The 20,438-nt window shown below is 37.6% G+C and overlaps 1 protein-coding gene across 5 annotated transcripts in view; it reads right to left on the bottom strand.

The window, feature by feature from the left end:
• The window catches only part of nid2a (nidogen 2a (osteonidogen)), a 67,167-nt gene extending 49,771 nt beyond the window's left edge, over positions 1–17,396 (bottom strand). For 3 of the 5 annotated variants that reach the window (XM_024294400.2, XM_024294399.2, XM_024294401.2), the window contains exons 1-5: positions 16,899–17,396; positions 14,528–14,713; positions 14,339–14,455; positions 420–521; positions 197–336 (exon numbers count right to left, since the gene is read on the bottom strand). In XM_024294400.2, the coding sequence (XP_024150168.1) occupies positions 197–336; positions 420–521; positions 14,339–14,455; positions 14,528–14,713; positions 16,899–17,099 (746 nt within the window). In that variant the 5' untranslated portion in view covers positions 17,100–17,396. The remainder of the gene's footprint in view (positions 1–196; positions 337–419; positions 522–14,338; positions 14,456–14,527; positions 14,714–16,898) is intronic. The other 2 variants (XR_002921600.2, XM_024294397.2) reach the window with 1 other exon arrangement.
• Positions 17,397–20,438: the final 3,042 nt, after the last annotated feature.

The raw sequence follows: 20,438 nt of genomic DNA, 5'->3' as shown, positions 1-20,438 counted from the left end.
ATCTTTAAAACTAAAACAAAGATGGGACTTTTCTTGATAAAATAATGACTTTTTAGATTAAAAACTAGCAAAACTATGTATTTTTAAGTTACTCTTCTAAACGAAAATAATTCTAAATATTTGCAAGTAAACAAGCACAAACCTAAAGAATTAGCCAGTTCTGCATGTACCATAAAATATCCCGTTTTGAACTTACCGGTTGAGGTTTTTAACACTCTCCTCATCGCTTGTTACGCTGTAGAAGGGTCCTTCAGTTCGGGAGAAGAAAAAATATTTCACCTCTCCTCTGCTGAATCCAACTCTAGCTGCGGTCTCAATCCCTAAACTATAAAACTCCTAAAAAAAAGAATAAGAATCAGCAAAACACACAAAAAACAGGATTTTTATCTGTGCTGGAGATAATATATATAAAAAAATACCTTCTGTTTTGTGCCAAAGAAGTTCAGTCCGTCTTCAGGGTACAGGAAGAGAACGTAGGAGTCCGTCTCATCGTATCCGATCACTGCTTGGAATGTATTGAGCTTCAGGGACAAAAACAAGAGAAGTGGTTACAATATGACCAAAAAAGAACCTAGCTAATGGAGGTTTTAGTGCTATTTTTATCAAAATATTATACAGACGGATTAATATTCAAACTGAAATGGTAAAATTTAAGTTCAGGTTACATATTTCTCTAAATCCGTTCTTTCATTTTCAATTCCGGTTGTATTTAACGTTCAAATTAAGAGCATAAACCCCCGATTTATGTTTTAACACAAACCGGAAATCGTGCAGTTCCTCAAATGACCACTAGAGGCTGGTTCCAAAAGAACTTCTATTGTAAAAAGTTCAACTTTACACCTAAAATAATCCAAAGTGTACACCGATTTCTGGAGCTTTTTGGTGCCCTGACCACTTTTAATTCAACTATTTTGATTTTATTAAAGGCTATAGAGTTAAATCTGGTAGACGAGTTGTTTTCAGGCCCTTGAGGGAACATCTGTTGTAATTGCATGATGTTTGACAGACATTTTGGTCCATTTCAGTGTTTGGTTCCCTCCTGAGAAAGCGGTATGTGAAAGCAAAATCAAATAGGACATTTGACAGGATTTATTGTCAGTTTGACCCCAATTTGAAAAACTCTTATTGTGAAAACAACCGCAGAGATTATAATCTCGCCGATCTCCCCTCTGGATATTTCAAGGTGGAACATGCCTGACACACCTTCGCTGGAAGGCTTTCTGACCAGATGACCCAAACGCTTTAGATCTCAAACGAAGCAGATAACTGGTATTCTCACTCTATCAACTAATTGGAGATTTTCACATCCTCCTTAGAAGGATTTATAACTAAACTCTCCATTTATTTTGAATAGCGCAACTAAAAATCAAAATGATTTTAGTCCAAAAGGGATTTGATTCACATTTTGATTTACGCATTTTTCAGATTCACAACCAACTTTGTTTGATCAAGAAAATCAGTTTTGCATTAAAAGATGCAGAATATTAAAACCAAATTAGAACTTTTTATAATTTAATTGATAAATTCTTACATTAAACTAATGGAAACTAACTAAAATATACGGAATATATATGAAAAAGTAAATAAATTCATTGATTTTATCAAATGATGTTGCAATTTCCGAGTTCAGATCGCTAACATTTTGATTTATTGCTTGATTTATAGTTAAATTTAGATTTACCCAACTGTACTTTAAGTTTACTTTGAAAAACTATCCTTTAGTCAGACAGACCAAATCCCCTTCATTTCTCCAGTTCTCATTCTGGCTACCAGTTAAAGACAATTAACTTTAAATTACAGCAGCTTTCTATTAAATTACTTTCTGGTCTGACATAAAAATGTTTCCATATGTTCTTCTGGTCATTGGAAGAAACCATTATCCGGAAAACCAAAACAGAACTTCAGATTGATAGAGACGTTCTGAAAAAGTTGGGTATCAGCGTCACATTCCTGAAATATATTCACAAAATTATAAATTACAAATAATTCCTACTTAATAATTCCATGTAAAAGCAAATATTTTTTAAGTAAACTTTTTTTACATGAGTGAAAATAAAAATGACAAAAGTAAAAAGCTGTTTTTGCCTTCAAAAATACAGGAAATTGCTTCACCTTGGAGAATTGGCCACTGCTTGCATGTTTTATTTTTTTTATATATATTTTAAATCTAAACTGTCATTAATTGCTGCTCCCCAACATGAACAAACAAAAGAGGTTAAATTGGTTTTAAAAACATAAACCCTTTGTTCTCCAGGGTTAAATATGAACTGAATATTACATTATGTGGGATGTACTTAAGTGAAATTGGTTAATTGTTTTTTTAAACTATCTTAAAGACGTACTCCGGTCATCTTTTTATCTATTGTAAAAGTGTTCCCTATGGTCTTTTAACCATGATTATGCCCTTTTTGCCAAAAACCTGTGTTGTTTTCTAAGACCCGACTCCTTCCTGAGAGCTCTCTGTTTACTACTAGCTTACAGCTCCTCACACCCCCAACTTAACATGTAATATTCAACGCACTCTCACTCCCAATCATAGACGTACGATTCAGGCCCCCTCCGGATCACTTTCTGGGTGTCCCCAACTCGTCGTTCTTTGGCTGTTCCCATTAAATCAGGGGTTTCCAACCTCCAAAAATGCATACACTAATCTGGGGTCTCTAACCCTAAGGGCAGAGGCCCTAAGGCCTCGGTTCCACTGAGCGGACTGGACCGGTACGGTATTTTGAGCGTTTCCATTATAAAACCGACCCATTAGGCTGGACTGTTTCATACCATTTTTGGTCTCTTGTTGGTTGTAGGTCCATAGAAAAATGGAACAGAGCAGTTGGGGCGGAGCTACTGTCACATGGTGAAATCTATTGATTGGTGGAGAAGTATTACGCCAACAGCAAGCGTCCGATCAGCGCTTTTCCCAACTCAAGATCCAAGCTGAAAGTTTTGTCCTCGTTTCAGCTCAGTTCTTCTTTGCCTCGACAATATTCTTGCAAAGAAAATTAAATTCTTTGCACTCAGCGTTCCTCCCTTATTCACAGGCGTAAGGGACTGGAGACGCACCAAATCCGCGAATGTGGAGAACTGCTGTAGTCACACCATCACAGATACGTCATCGGTCTGCACCCCGCATGTGCCTTGGTGGTGTAAAACTCAATGAAAACGCTCATTTGAATTGCCTGGACCATTCTAAACCAGCCAGGAGCGGACCGGTCGGGTCCAGACTGCTTAATGGAAATGAGGAATAAACCTATCCACACGTCCTGAGGGTTGGGAACCCCTATTAGCTTCTGTGGCCTGGTACCAAGCGGCCCTAACAACGGTCCGTGTCCCGAGGGTTGGAGACGTGGACCCGAGTCATCATTAGGGTACCAGAACAAGGACCAGACCGGTACTGGTGCCCTAATCCTAGCTTAGTACTGGACCCTAGGTTTAGGGTACCGGTCCGGTCCATGTCCAGGGTGTTGGGGACCCCTGATAAGCTTCTGTGGCCTGGTACGAAGCGGATCCGTGTCTAGTCTGTGTCCTGGTACACTAACCCTAGCCTAGTACTGGACCCTAGGTTTAGGGTACTAGTCAGGTCCGTGTTCCTAAATGGTAACAGTACCAGTCCGCGTCCCGAAGGTTGGGGACCCCTATTAGCTTTTGTGGCCTGATACCAAGTGTACCTCATAGCGGTCCGTGTCCTGAGGGTTGGGGATGTGGACCCGAGTCATCATTAGGGTACCAGAACAAGGACCAGACCGGTACTGGTACTGGACCCTAGGTTTAGGGTACCAGTCCGGTCCGTGTCCTGGGGGTTGGGGCCCCTGCTTAGCTTCTGTGTCCTGGTACTAAGTGGGTCTGCGTCCAGTCTGCGTCCCGGTACCCTAACCCAAGACCGGTATTGGTACCCTAACCATCCCCTGGTACCCTAACCTTAACCTAACCCATTCCGACCAATTGGGGACACCCAAAAACATCAAGTACCGGCATGGAGGGGGCCCGAACCATACCTCCGAGCTGGGAGTGAGAATGTGTAGTAATATTGGAGCAATCCAGCTCTAAAATTCTGAGCCAGATGCCAGCTCAGACTAGAAAAACAAAGACGTTCATGGATCTATTCATCTGCAGGTGAAGCAGAGCAGGGAGCTCAACATGTTTTCTACATCATTAACAAGCTCTTTTTCAAACTGTATCTTTTCATCTTCTCCTGATGAATGTGATAATCGATAATCGATGTGATAATATATAAATACTGAGAAATGCAATTTTGAGTCTAATATTCGTTACAAATATCCTCCATCATCCGAAATATGCCACAAGGACATATAAAAAAAGTAAAAACTTATTCTAATTTTTAATCAAATTCAAACTTAATTTGCCATACCAACAATAGTACATTTTGGTTATATTTGTTCTTATATTTTGTCATGTTTTTGCTGTTTTGACTGAAAAGAATTACACTGCCTTTGTGTGTGAAAGATTCTGAATGAATAGAGTTGCTGAATCATACCAGCATGTGTGAATTTTCATTTAATTTGATATTTTTTCTTAATTTTTTGGTGTCAAACCATTGAAACGTGTTGGGTAACATCTGCTTGGTAGTTGTGAAGTCATCTCTGCACAACAACCCTCAAATTACCCCAACTCTCGGTCCTCAAGATTGAACTTCACACCTCTTTTCACACCTCCTTGGTTCCTCCTTCCTGTGTCTCCTCCACTTCCACTCTCCTCTTTTGGGTTAACAGTGTGGTTTCGGCCCATTTCTTCCTTTTTTTTTTGACTCTCACAATCATATTTTAAAGGTTTTCCAAACATCTACAAGTAGATGGATGTAAACTATCCAAAACTCTGAAACCACGCCTTTTTCTCTAAACCCCGCCCCCACCAAACCAAGATGTTGACGTTCCCATCCGTCTTCCTGTGTCTGAACATCTTTCCCAGTGACGGTACAACTCCCAAACCAGACAGTGTTACACGGCGCCTCAGGCTGCAGGCAAACACAGATGTTCCTCAACCTATACTCATCCCGTCCGAGCATATGTGGCTCTGTTCCTAATTGTTTACATCAACATCTTCCAGCTATCTTGTTGTTTGTGGGCGAGGAGGACTTTGTAGTTTCCAGACTCTTTGTAATTAGTAAGGGGGGGCTGCTTTCCAACATATTTCAGTTTGTCTGTAGGCAAAAAGGATGAGGAGGCGGAACTGGTTCAGGTTCGTTTCCTACTTTTGTTGCTGATTATTCTAAACGTACATCTTTTTTTTGTTTGTTTTAGGTTAAGAGTAGAAAATGAAGGGTAGTTAAAAGTGTCTGAGCCTGGCTAGCATCTTTTGACATCCCTCCTGGACAATTCAACCTTAAAAAGGCACATTTTTCTGGAGAAAAAATGTACAAAGTCAGTATTTAAGACACAAAATCAGACTTTTGCTCTTCATAGGGGACTTGGCTGTATTTTTTTGGAGTATAAGTCGAGGTTTTTGAATAGTTTGGCCCGTGGTGCGACTTATAGTCAGGTGAGACTTGTAAGTGTTTATAAAAAATAAATAAACAGACTCAAGTGTTTGTTATTTTACTACTAATAACAGCTAGAGGGCACTGTAGGTGTGTATACTGACGGCAGGAGAAGAAGAAGAAGCGTCAGCCTCAGTGGAGTCTTTCTAAAGCATTGACTGTATGTTCACTGGACATATCAACTCCTCCTCTCTTGTGTTCTAAATAGGAAGTACCCGCTGGTTCCAAGAAGTTTGATGCTTTCTTCTCAACATCTTCTTTCTAATCAGATGCCTCAGTAAAAGCATGGCTCCACCTCCAACATTTAATTGACAGACACTCCCGTGCCGTCATTAATATGTCTATGTTGTAAGTGACTCAGACCCACTCATCCAGTGAATTTAGTGATTTGAAGTGATATAAAGTTGAGTTGTTAGCATGTTTTTTATGCTGTGGTTGTCGGAATAATTGTTCATTTGTTGTGCTAACATAATGGACACTAATTAAATTCTGTAAAGATCTTTAAATTTAAATTAAAGACACATCTCTTTAACTTAGCTTTTACATAACACATGCACATTGTTGATCTATATGTTGGTCTTTTAGGGATTTTATGGCTTTTATGGTTTATCATTTTTATTTTTCCACCCTGTCTATCTTTCAAATAAATGAAGTGCCTCCTCAAATTTTAGCCACGTTTTCCTTCTTTTAAATGTTTTTTGTGTGTTTAAGCTTTTTTTTTTAATAGCTAAGTAAAATGTAATTTAATTGTTTTTATCTTACATGTCTTATGACTTTTTATTTATTTTTTAAGCTAATGTTTGTATGTATTTTTTGTTAAACACCTTGAGTTCAACAGCATGTTGATGAAAAATGCTATAGAAATAAAATAACTGATTCGATGATTGAATGAATGATTCAATCATTGTTTCAATGACTGCAATTCTTTGCTGATGACACAAATTCTTTTAATTTCAGATAGAAACGTAAGTTATCTTATAGATTGTCATCGTGCTTCAGCTTTTGTCGTCGTGCTTCGGCTTTTGTCATCGTGCTTCGGCTTTTGTCGTCGTGCTTCAGCTTTTGTTGTCGTGCTTTGACTTTTGTCACCATGCTTCAGCTTTTGTCATCGTGCTTCAGCTTTTGTAATCATACTTCGGCTTTTGTCATCGTGCTTCGGCTTTTGTCACCATGCTTCAGCTTTTGTCATCGTGCTTCAGCTTTTGTCATCATGCTTCGGCTTTTGTCATCGTGCTCCGGCTTTTGTCATCATGCTTCGGCTTTTGTCATCGTGCTTCGGCTTTTGTCGTCAAGCTACAGCTTTTGTTGTTGTGCTTTGACTTTTGTCTTCGTGCTTCGGCTTTTGTTGTCGTGAATTGGCTTTTGTCGTCGTGGTTTATCTTTTGTCGTCGTCCTTCAGCTTTTGTTGTCATGCTTCGGCTTTGTCATTTTGCTACGGCTTTTGTTGTCGTACTTCAGCTTTCGTCGTCTTTCTACGGCTTTAGTCGTCAAGCTTCAGCTTTTGTCATTGTGCTTTGGCTTTTGTCGTCATGCTTCAGCTTTTGTCGTCGTGCTTCGGCTTTTGTCATTGTGCTTCAGCTTTTGTCGCTGTGGTTTGACTTTTGTCATCGTGCTTCGGCTTTTGTTATCATGCTTCGGCTTTTATCATCGTGCTTCGGCTTTTGTCATCATGCTTCGGCTTTTGTCGTTGTGCTTCGACTTTTGTCATCGTGCTTCAGCTTTTGTCGTCGTGTTTCATCTTTTGTTGTCATTCTTCAGCTTTTGTCGTCATGCTTCGGCTTTTGTTTTTCTGCATAGGCTTTTGTTTTTGTCATCAGCTTTTGTTGTTGTGCTTTGGCTTTTTTTGCATTGATGTTATCCTTGTCAGCCACTGCAGAGATACTAGACATTTACGATATTAATTTACTCCTGACCTGTACATTAATATTTAGTGCACTTTACAATAACAGTTGACCTTCACGCATTAATAATTATTTAACATTCATCACCAAATTCACCACCATTTAACAAAACAGGCTCATAAATGACACTTACTTCCTGTACAAAATAACTATTTTCCTAAAGATATCAAAGACCCGAATCATGGAATACTCACACTGACCTCAATTTACTGCAAACTACTTGACAATTTACAAAATCAAATTCAAAATAGACTGTTCTCTATTTGTTAATTATTTGTTTTTTGCCATATGTTGTTTTATTTTTTTATTCGTTGTTTTATCCAGAGGTGGTCTCAACATAAGCCTTTATAGCTTCCTGTGTGCTTTAATGCTCTATTTAATGTAAATGTTCTAGTTCATCTTCTGTTTTATTATCTTGTTATTCGTAAATACAGTCTGACTTTACAACGTAGGTATGTTTACTTTTTTTAAAATCTGGTTTATATTTACAATTATAATAGAGTAAAGTTCTGTTTTATTTGAAAATGGAGATGTTATTGTTTTGATTGACTCTTGCCAATCAAATCCTTAGCTGTGTTAGCACAGCAGCAATCAAGAAAGTTAAATAACTTTATCCTAAAAAAGCCAAACTATTTGCTCCAGTTATTCCAAAACTTTGGGAGTCACAGACACTTAAAAAGTACATTTTTTAGTTTGATACTGATGTTTTGTAACAGGCTCACTGCAGTCAAAAGGTTTCCTTCAGTGAAGTTGAGGCCGTAAACCCCCTGCAGGCACTCGGTCACACCTCCTTTTACTTTACACTGACCAGATGCCGAGGTTTATTGTGCCTGGAAACAACAAATGTTTGTTTGTGGTTTTAGGGCTTCACTGATAACATCACCCAACTGTAAACTGCCGGTTATAGAGGGAATCTGGAAAGAAAACACCAAAGCTGTTCGGTTCTTCGTTGTTTGGAGGGTAAAACTCAAATCTTGGGGGCTATGCGAAACAAAATAGGGTCATGCTACTCGTGCATGTAGGTGGCTGGTCTGTCAGCACAGCTGCAATGGTGGGAAACGCGCCACAACCAAAGCTATTGGTCAAGTTTTTTTTTTTTTTTTTTTTTTTTTTACTTTTTGTGCATTTGTTGGTCAAATTTTCTGCTTATATGTAACTTTGATTTAATAGCATCTTTGCTTGAAAAGTAGTGGGAAATCTGAGTGGTGGAGGTTTGCTGTCTGCTCACAAATCTGTAAAAGGAGAACAGAACAACCATAAAAATGAAGAATCTGCTCTGAGGAGAGTGAGCTGTGTCCCTGGACGGGGGGGGCTTAAAGGCAACAAATAATGCTAATCATAACAACACCTCCTACGAACTCTACAGCTCAAGTCAACCGTGTCGTTTTGTACACACAGTTGTTTTACATCAAGAAATAACGGAGCTCTGGCTTTTTTGTGTTGTTTTAAAGCCCTTTGATCTCAGATCCCTTCATGATGTAAGTTTGTTTTGATTCAGGTGGAGCTTTCTTATGAGCCAGAGGTTGAAAATCGAACATGTTTTTAGCAAAAAAACTCAAACTGAGACACAAAAACTGTTAACCTTTTGCAGCTAAGCTTCACCTAACCAGCAAATGTTCCTTTCAGACTGGGTTGTGCCAAATCCCATTTCCTTGGTCATTAAGCTCTCAAAACCAACATATTCACATCCCCAAATCTTCACATATTGACGTTTGGTTAAGGACCCACCTGCATCACTTGGTGACGTTTTAGGTGTCCCCAACTCGTCGTTTTTGACGTGCTGGGTGTTCGTAAAATCAAGGGTCTGCAACTGTTGGGACGCGAAACCGGATGTGGTATCAGACTGGTCCTCGAAAAGTGTTGAGAACCTGTACCGGACGCGGTTTCAGACCCAAACTGATACCATACGCGGTATCGGGCATTAGAGATGTAACGACTACCCGAGCGTAAATTTGAGTACGAATATTCGCGACGTCCAAGATCGCTGATTTGCATTTTTTATAAATATAGTAGAGTGTAGTAACATATTTTTCGGGAATGATGTATTTATTGCTCTGAAATACAGAATAATGATTTTACTTTTGTAAACTAAAACAACCCAAATGTGCCGCATTCTTATCAATGGCAGCGGTACTGTCACCAGAAGTAAACAAAGTAAATCAGTAACACAGAAAAGCTAAAATATAAGACGAATCCATAAAAACCATACAGGAAAATATAATATACAATATCAGACAGCAAATGAAAGGAAGGAAAATACAATTAAAATATCAGCTAAGAGCTTTCCTAAAAGGAAATGTCTTCAGTTGACTTTTAAAACAAAGTCAGTCTAACGCAGTGACAGCAGAAGAGCGTTCCAGAGTTTTGGGCCAACTGTCTGAAATGCAAGATCACCTCTGGTTTTAAAGCCAGTTTTTGGAACAGTTAAAAGGTTTAAAGCCTCAGATCGCAAGGAACGACCGGGAGTGTAGGTTTTCAGGAGGTCAGAAAGATAGCCTGAGATCTGTCCATGCAAAGTTCTAAAAACGAATGTTAAAATCTATTCTAAAACTTATAGGAAGCAAATGTAAGAAAGGAGAGAGGTGATATGTGTGATTTATTGGCTCCTGATAAAAGTTTGAACCATTTCAACAAACATTATATTAAAAGTAAGAATAGTGGTTCGATTCGTGAATTGTTGAGCTTGATTCGTGAATCGAATCAGATCGAGACTTAAGCAACAATCCACAGCCCTATCTGGCATGAACCTGGCCTGTACGAGGTACCGGGTTAGGGTACCAGGTTAGGGTACCGGTACTCGGTTGGGGTACTGGATCATTTTCGGTTAGGTTGGGGACCTGGAATTTAATGAGAACAGCCAGCATGTCAAAAAGTGATGCAGAGCGGTCCTTAACCAAACGTAAATAGGTGACAAGTTGGGAGAGAGAATGTGTTGTCAAAACAGACACCTCACTTGCAAGTGAACCCTGATGTGGTTTAGTAACAGTGTGAACACAAAAAAGACAAATGCGAAATTCATACCATCCATCCATCTTCTTACGCTCATTTGAGACCGAGTCTAGAGAGCAGTCTAAGCAAAGATGCCCAGATTTGGGACCCCAAGATATTCCTTGACCAGCCAGGAGAATTAGTGTCTCCAGCGTGTCCCAGGGCCTCCGCCTAGTGGAACATGCCCGGATTATCTCCCAAGGGAGGCGTCCAGAAGACAAGTGGACCAGATTCCCCAGCCACCTCAATTGGCTCCTCTGGATACGGAGGAGAAGCAGCTCTAGTCTGAGCTCTCTCCAGGTGACCAAGCTTCTCACCCTATCTCCAAGGGAGCGCCCAGTCACCCTCCAGAGGAAGCTCATTTCAGCCGCTGGTATCTCTCGGCAATGACTCAGAGCTCATGATCATAAGTGAGTACTGGAATGAAGATTGACAGGTAAATAGAGAGCTTTGAACACACTACCCTGGTGGGATGAATGGAAGCTCATTAAAACAACTTTTAACGTGATACACATTACTTCTACACTGTTTTCCCAACATCCTCATTTGATAGTCGGTCACTATTCTGTATTCAGCCAACCATTTTAATTATTAGCCAAAAATGGTCACTTTGGTGCATCCCTATTTAGGACTCGATCCAGAACAAGTCATTTTCCCAGTCTGAATACACCCTTAACTGCAGACAGACTCTGTTTGAATGAATGATCTTCTTTCCATCAACAGCTCTGCTGCACATGCACTAAACCCTCATCTGTTCCTAGCGTGTCTAGTTCAGGTTCTGGAGAAGAGAAGATGGTATCTTCACATTGACTGAAGTCAAATGAGCCGCCGTACACATTTCTGTGGTAAAATCAGCATCACTGGATTTTTTGTGTGAGTTTCATCCAATACTTACGGTAGCAGGACTGAGAACGCTGGAAAATCTCCACCAGACTCCACGGAGCTTCTTGATGTGACCACGGAAATGTGAACGGCGGCTCATTTGACCGCATTTGTAAAGGATTGTAAATCAATGAAAGAGCATTTTTTATGTTAGCTTTAGTGCAGCCACAAACAATTGTTTCAGTAGTCGACTAATCACCGAATATTTTGCCAATTAGTCGACCAATCAGGTCATGCGCAAACTGGATGTAAAGCATACATCATAACCATCATTAGCTTTAAACTGAATAAAAACTAGATATATCAACACTAGCATTATCTGGGATAATGCTTGTGTGAACGCTGTTATCTGAATTTGGCAGATGAAGATGCTAGTGCAGATTGTTCAAGATGCTGAAATTAATAGCTGAAAACACTGAAGCTGATAGCCAGCTAAAATATTAGTTAAATGCCAAATTAGCCTAAAAAAACTAAGTTGCCCAAAACGGCTAGCATGTAGCTGAAATATTAGCTAAACTCCGAATTGGTCCAAAAAAAGAAAAATCCCAAAACAGCCTAAAAAACAAAAAAATAAGCTCAAGTTAGCAAAAAAAACTAGCATGTCGCTGAAATATTAGCTAAATTTTAAAACAGCCTAAAAAACAGTTTAAGTTAGCCATAACAGATAGCATGTAGCTGAAATATTAGCTAACCTCCAAATTAGGCTAAAAAAAATGAAAAAACCCTAAATTAGTCAAAACAGCTAGCGTGTAGCTGAAATATTAGCTAAACTCCAAAACAGCCTAAAAAAAAGGCTTTGTTAGCCAAAATAGCTAGGATGCAGCTGAAATATTAGCCAAGGTTCAAATTAGCTAAAAAATACTAAAAAAAAAATACTAAATTAGCCTAAACAGCTAGCATGTAGCTGAAATATTAAGCTAACCTCCGAATTAGTCCAATAAAAAGAAAAATCCTAAATTAGCCAAAACACCTAGCATGTAGCTGAAATATTAGCTAAATTTTAAAACAGCCTAAAAAACAGTTTAAGTTAGCCAAAACAGCGAGCATGTAGCTAAAATATTAGCTAAACTCCAAATTAGCCTAAAAAATGAAAAAAACGTAAATTAGTCAAAACAGCTAGCGTGTATCTGAAATATTTGCTAAACTCCAAAATAGCCTAAAAAAGGCTTTGTTAGCCAAAATAGCTAGGATGCAGCTGAAAATATTAGCTAAATTTCAAAACAGCCTAAAAAACAAAAAAAGAAGCTCAAGTTAGCAAAAAAAAAACTAGCATGTCGCTGAAATATTAGCCAAACTCCAAAATATTCTAAGAAACCTTAATAAATGTTAAAATATTCAAAAAAACTAGCAGAACTTTCAACTTTACTACACTCCGATTCCATACAATATAAAGTAACGACTAATCGACTATTAAATTAGACGTCGACTATCTTAATAGTCGATGTCTAATTTAATAGTCGATTAGTCATCGATTAGTCAACTAATCGTGGCAGCCCTAGTTAGCTTACATTATTTTCTCAAGAACTCTGCTCTGAGAAACCAATGGATTGAATGTATTGATCACAGCAACATCAATAAACATTGGAGAATTAGCTAAAAGAGTCTTTGGTGAACTGGAAGGAGAAAGAATCAGGCTTCTGGAGGAAGTTCGGTCCATGAACCTCTTCACCTCCTCGTCTGAGCTGACTTCCGGGTCAAAACGATACGGCTGGACATTACCGATAATGATAGACATTTTTATGTAGCAGCGGAAAAAAATTTACGCTAGCGAGACACAGAGCTATCATAACCAGACAAGGGGGGGATCGGGGCGGGGCTGCTCCAAAAGACACGCCCCCTCAGAGGAGATTTTGGAAACAGAGGCTTCAGATCAACATGAAAACTGGCTTTTTAAGATATTTAGGTTGTGGGATTTTGGTTAAAAACGTCATAATTATAATTAAAACACTACTGAGAATGTTTTTTTAAATAAAAAAAATTCTGATAGGGCAACTTTAAGAGCGTCGGAGGCTAACTGAACTTCTTTCTTGGCCACACGAGTTTAAAAAATTAAATACGAATAACCACTTTTTAAAATTCAAACGTCACAACTTTGGTGAACTCCTCTCATGCTCAGCTGCACTCCTGCTATTTCTCTCCATCCCCTTCCCCCCAAACCCCATCTTCTCCTCAGGTTAATCGGTTCCCACACATACCACCACATCCCCCTCTTCAGCTCCTCCTAATCTCCTCAAAGGAAGATGCTATCACTCCACTACAGATGGTTTCAACAACAACGAAAAAGTCACCTTTTAGCAAAACTATAAAATGCTTTTGAAAGGTTGTGACAATCACAGGGAGAAAGATCCCCTTTTTTTATTTTGGTTAATCTACCACTCCCTTCATCCCTCCATCCCACATGCGCCCAAAATTACAAAGCCCCGTTTGATCGATAACCTCATCAAGTCGGCCTCAAACAAAACCTTTCATGCCGTAAAACTCCAGATCTGTAATTAATGAGGGGACCTCCGTGGAGGAGGGATGATGGAGTGACGGAGCGGACACCTGTCCCGGATGCACTCCACCTCTTACGAACTCCAAACAACATCAACTGTATACGTTAAATCCTAAAAGGTTCCTTCAAAATAAAAGCTGTTGGGAGTTCCTGCCTGTTGTTCCAAACTAAACATTGGAGACTCGAGATTGTGGATGCAACCGGGCCAAACAAACAACTCCTGCGGTGTAGCTAGTGGTTCTCTGTGTCCCTCAAACCTCCAAAGGGTGACATGTTCTCCTCAAAAAGGGAGTTAATTAAATATCGGAGCCTTTGATTCGTCTCCGGAGTTGGGAGGGGAGGGATGGTCAACGCGTGAGTGCTCAAGGAATGCTGGTGTCTACCTGTGTTTGGACAAGAAAAGGGTGACACTTCAAGATGACTTTTGACCCCCGAGAGTTCAAAAGGCAGATTAGGAGGGATTACAAAAGCCCCAAGCTGATAATAACAGGGGGGCGTCAAGCTCCAGGAATTTAAGGTTTGTGTTCCCGAGAATGTTGCCCGCTAATGGATAAAATGAGGCTCTTGATTGGATTGAGATCTTACTTTGTTAGACGGCCCGGAGCTTCTTGATGAATCTTCGTACGCGGCAACGTTCTCCCATGTGGCGACGACGGCGTGCGTGGGGGCAAACTTGGCATCGGGGAACCCGCGGGAAACCTCCTGAATGAGAAGAAGTGAGTGTAGGAATTTGGGACAAAAAGAAATTGATAGAACACAACAAATTGAACATACCCAAGTTAGTCTGTTGAGCACGCCGGGAGTTTCCGTCACCCGGTAATAAATCTGCCCCCGCCCACCGCTGGTGTCGAGGTCAGCCAGGAACGGAGCCACCACGGGGAAATCCGTGGGGAAGCCGTCGTCCACGTACTGCTTTTCCATCGGAAGGTCCTGGGCTGATATGATGCCGTTGGTGGCGACCTAGAGCGACAGGTGGACGGAGCGCCGGTAAGAACCCCTTTAATGGACTCGTAAACCACTACAGCCTCTTCATGGACCTCACAAACCAGCCGCTGAACCCTTTCATCCTCCTCATAAACCACAGGAGCAGAATCCCACCATCCATGCAGGCTGGATTATAGAAGCTTTGTCTGCATCTTTTGGCTTGGAAGTTGCATTTTTTTAGCAACTGGAGTCAAACTGACAATGACAGGGCCAGCTTTCATTTGTACCTGAAGTGGATGAGTATCTATTTCAATAATACAAACAACAACAGTGACATAAAACAGAACATTAATATTACTTTTCCCTGGATGAGTCTTGTTCTCATACATTTTAAATGTCTAAATGATCAACTTTAGAAGTAAACTTGATGTCCTTTTAAGATAAAAAAAGCAAAACTTGACTTTTAATTTGAAACATTCCATTTTAGTTTTTTTTCCTTTAAGACCCCACAGTAATAGCCACATTTAGTTGTAAATGTGTAAATTTAGTCCATCCATTTGTCAATTTTCTTATAAATAACAAGTGAAATATTACACACAATAAACATAATTTAGGGGATCTTAAAGATCTGAAGCTGTTTAGAAAAAATATATGAAATGATTTGGATTTTTTAATTTTACGTTTGTAGTCTTTAAAGTTATTTTTTTATATATTTATTTTAAATATTAGTGGAATTTGGTCTCAAAACTGTCAATTACTTCTACAAAGAAAACTCAAATTGTTGGTACGAATAAATAAAATTAACTTATGCAGGCTAGCTGCAACTGCAAATATTCTAATTTCATGGTTGGCTAATTATGTAAACGCTATTATAGCATGAAACTCACATGTTACTGCTGATTTAATATAAAACATTGCATTACTGCTAATTAAGTTAAAACTGATAGCATTAAAGCTACTATAGCATAAAATGCTAGTTTTCTGAATTAGCATAGAATGATAGCATTAATGCTAATTTAGCATAATTTCAAGAGTGCGAATGCTAATTTAGCATAAAGTAATGGTCTTAATGCTAATTTAGCATAATTCTAAAATAGAACAAAATGCTAAATTTCATGCTAGTTTAGCATAGAATGATAGTGTTAATACTAATTTAGCATGAAACTAGAGTGGTAATACAAATTTAGCATAAAGCAATATTATTCATGCTAATTTAGCGTAGAATGCTAGATTTAAAACTAATTTAGCATAAAACAATAGTGTTAATGATAATTTAGCATAAATATATAGCGTTGATGCTAATTTAACCAAAAACAATAGCGTGAATCCTAATTTAACATAAAACAATAGCGTTAATGATAATTTAGCATAAATATATAGTGTTAATGCTAATTTAGCATAAAACAATAGTGTGAATCCTAATTTAGCATAAAACTTTACTGTCAATATTAGCTTAAGGTTGAACACGTCGCGCTCCTTCATATTTAAAAAAACAAACAAAAGAAAAAACTTACTTTTATTAATTTAAAACAACTCCCCCTCCCCCTTTTTATTCTTACTTCCAAAACCTTTCAGTGGTACTTTTAAAAGTTGCTGGTTTATTTTATTAAATTTTTTTGCAACTTTACTATTTCTTGCCTTTTTCAACTATCATTTTGGCATTGTGCATATCTTTTAAACTTTTTTTTATTTAAATGTTGGTACTTTTTGAAAATTTAAATGTATGTTTCCCCTAATTAAACAATATTAACATTTGTTAAGCTAATTAGGGTTTAGCTAAAGTGGTGGGGTGCTTTGTGGTAATTTTAAACAGTTTTTGCTAATTCGAATTTCAATTTTCACCCATTAAAGTCGCCATTCCTTATTTCTTTTTTTTTAAATATAGTATTTGACATCTTCTGGTACTTCAAGTATGTTAAGTGTCTGTTTTTTGCTAGCATGTTAGCATCTTGCGCAAACATCTTAGCGACTTTTTTGTGGGAAATTCACTTTTTTTTTTTTTAGCTAAATGCTAAAGCTAAAAATATTTCAAGCATTTATTCATTTATTTGCTGTTATAATAACTTTTTATATTTAATTTATCTCAAATTAAATGTTTTACTTCATTTTTATAATAAATTTTCATCAGTTTCAGGTTTTATCATGTCATTTAAAGTATCTCCGTTACATCACCTGTTTAAACACAACCCTTCAAATGTAGTAAAACGTCATTAATACTCACGTATAACTTGGAGAACTGGGTGTTGTAAAAGTAAAAAGGTTTGGGCAGAAACAGCACCATGGAGGTCTCATCGTCTCCTTCCGCCAGGAGAGAATCCCCGTTTGACGTCCCAAAGGGGAAGAGGTCAGCCCGGCGGATGGCGGTGACCACACCGCAGCTCCAGCACAGCACGCTCACGGCCAGCAGCGACCCTCTGTCCATGGCGGGGCAGGGAGGACCGAGGAGCGGGGGGAAACGGCCCGGTCAGACTCGGAGAGGGAAGGAGAGTGAAAGAGGGGGCCGGCAGGAGAATTCCCCCCTGTTAGTGTGCGGAGGGCCAGCGGGGGGAGCAGGGAGGAGCTCCGGCCGCCCCTGATTGGTCAGGGAGTGACAGCTGGAGTCAACATCTGGCTCAGATTAAGAAAAAGGACAAATGGTGCATTTTTAATCCGGATGTAACTGTATCTGTTTCTCAGACCACCAGGAACACCCACACATTTAACACCCATAAAAATATTTATTACAAGAAAACATGTTTTAAAAAAGTCTAAAATAATTAGATTATGATTAATTTTATCATTTTAGCTTTTCTGAACATATTTTTTTATTTTTCCATATAGTTTTTGTTTTTAAAAAAAAAACTTTTTTTCCCTGTAATTTGTTAAGGTAATCCACAAATTCCATTCATAATAAACGTAGAGAGCATTTCTGCCACCTAGCGTCAGCAAATAGAAAGTAAAGCTTTTATTTTGGTAACTCAAAATTAAAACAACTCATTTTATTTAGTTTAACTTAGTTTCAAAAATCATATAATTTAATCATTTATCATGAAAGCACATCAAAAGTGTATTTTGGTAGTATTTTTGTCTCTTGTAAACTTTTCTGTTCAACATTTAATTCAAACTAAATGTTTTAAATTTAATTAATTTGCATGCTCATTTATGTTATGTACTTTTTCAATTATTTGAAGAAAACAAGATGACAAACAGCTTTGCATAAAATTTCCAAAACATGATCAAATTCCTGTTCAATATAAAATAAAACAATTCCCCCAAATTTACATACTACCACTTACCGTTCCTGTCTATAAACTTAGATTTGACTTTCGGAAAATTGTACAATTAAGAGTTTGATTACAATCTTTTTTAACTTTAACGATAAATACACAGTTCATAGGTTTGGTGCACAAAATGGGAAAATTGTAAGCATAATTTAAACAAATATGTAGGAAATTAGAGGAGAAAAAGGAAAGCGTGAGTTCGAACTGACATAAACTTGATGAAAGAGTATTAAAGTTGTCAAATAATAGTTAATATTGAAAGAAATTCCAAATGTTTCGATAAACACAAAATAAACAGTTTTAATGACACATAAGAACAAGTCGTTTTAATACGGCAATATGATTTAACTACCTAAATTGCTATATAAAATAGCTTTAATAACGATTTAATTTATTTAAAAAAAATGTAAGCAGTTAAACCAAAGTACGCCTGCAGGTGGCAGCAAACTCAAAGAAGAAGTAGTCAAACACTGATGATCTCTCCAGAAACGATCCAAAATAAGTTTAAATAACTGAAGAAATGTTTGAATAAGACATATTTTAAACACTAAAGAAACAAGCCATTAAAAGGATATGTAAGGAAAAAGTCAAACAGTGATTTTAGCAAGAGGTACAACCGTACAAGGAGAGATCTGCTCTGTTACACGACAGGTGACTAAATTCAGACAGATATGTGTTACTGCAGGCAAAAATGATTCCAACCAGGCTTTTATACATCTAAATTGTTTTAAAGGTAAAAAAAAAAAAAAAAAAACCACCAAGAAGTGTGTATATTTGTGAGACTGGAAAACATTTATAATTTCAATGCAACTAAAGTCTGAACAGGCGTTACTATGCTCTAATTTAAAACATAATTGCTTGAAGGAAAGCCCTCTACACCAAATAATTGACAGAAAATTCAAATTCGTTGAGTCAAGAACATTTTTCAAACCATTTGGTGAAATCCCCCCAAAAAATGTTTGCAATTTCATGTTTTTACCAGATGTAAATAGTATCTATTAAGATATGTTGTGTGATTTTTATCTTACTTTTGATCAACAAATGTTGCATTGTTTCAGTACAACAAATAATTAAAAAAAAAAACGAAAACAATAAAGTAGTTATACCCACTTTAAAGTTTTGAATCTAGCTAAACTTTTTTCCGTCATAATTGTTTTTTGAGAGGACCACTACTATTATTTCACAGAGGTAGCCATATTGAAACGAGCAAGAACAGTCTCTCCAGTGCCTCTAGTGGAATGATGATGAACTACAATGGATAAAATATGGACCTAGTTGCACACAATTTTTTTTAATGAAAGTTTGGATCATAATAATTAAATTAGGGGTCTCAGAAATAGATGTATCAAATATGATGCAAGTGGTTATATTGTGTTAAAAATGGTTGCAATTTAATTTTTTTATGAGATGTAAATATTATCAATAAAGATACGTTGGGTGATTTGATCTCAAATTTTATACACATTTTTAACATGGTGCAAAATGGCCATAAATAAATATTTAATCCAAAAATGTTGCCTTGTTTCAATGCAGTAAATACATTTTTTTTGAAAAATAACAATAAATGAGCTATACTTACATTTAAACTCTGAAAATTAGCTAAAGTTTTTGCCGCCAAAAGTGCTCTTTGGAATTTCACAGAGGCTGCCATTTGAAATCAGGAAGGAAAGTCCTTCCACTGCCTCTAGTGGAATGACGAGGAACTACAGGGCATAAAATATGGACCGATTAATATGTTTAATGTATTTTTTTTATAAAAATTTGGATCATGCTAATGGAATAAGGGGTCTCAGAAACTGATGTATCTAATATGATACAAATGGGTATATAAAAAAAATCAACACAGTGGACAAGAAAACAAAGGTTTACAGTCACTTAGATTCATTTATCTTTAAAAAAAATAGTGGTTTTTACTTTTTTTAATCCCACGGGTGCAATTACAAATGGGCCCATAAAAAAAGAGAATGGGCCCAATATAGAACCCTTTTAATCCAAAATATTGAGCTGTAATTGAATTTGCAAAAATAATTAAAAAAAAGAAAGTAAACAAAAGGGGTCCTAAAAGCAAACCCTGAGGAACACCATTTTTTTTCAAATGAAATGACCTTTAACTTTAGTTATTAATTAAAAAAACAAAATATGAAGATTGATTGATAGTTATTGATTAATGTTGCTTCTAAATGAAATTTAATCAGGGCAAATAAAACGAGATACTTGTTTACTTCACAACAATGTTATACATCTATTTGTGGAACTCTACTTCTCAGTAAATTCTATAATCCAGTGGTAAACAGGGAGACAGTTATTTTGTCATTTCCATTCTGTAATTACAGGAAGGCATCTGCGAGGCTCAGACGTGATCCACTAGCGGACAGACACTGGCTGTGTATCACTGTGTGAAGGATGTCAGCAGAGACCAATGCTAAAGAGGCGCCTCATGTCAGCACTTCAACAAAGGCTCTCCACCAGCAAAGACTAATCGATACTCTGGCTAAATAAAG

This window comes from Oryzias melastigma, linkage group LG2, assembly GCF_002922805.2.
Source record: "Oryzias melastigma strain HK-1 linkage group LG2, ASM292280v2, whole genome shotgun sequence".
Classification (NCBI taxonomy): Eukaryota; Metazoa; Chordata; class Actinopteri; order Beloniformes; family Adrianichthyidae; genus Oryzias; species Oryzias melastigma.
This window is presented reverse-complemented; position numbering and strand designations above follow the sequence as displayed.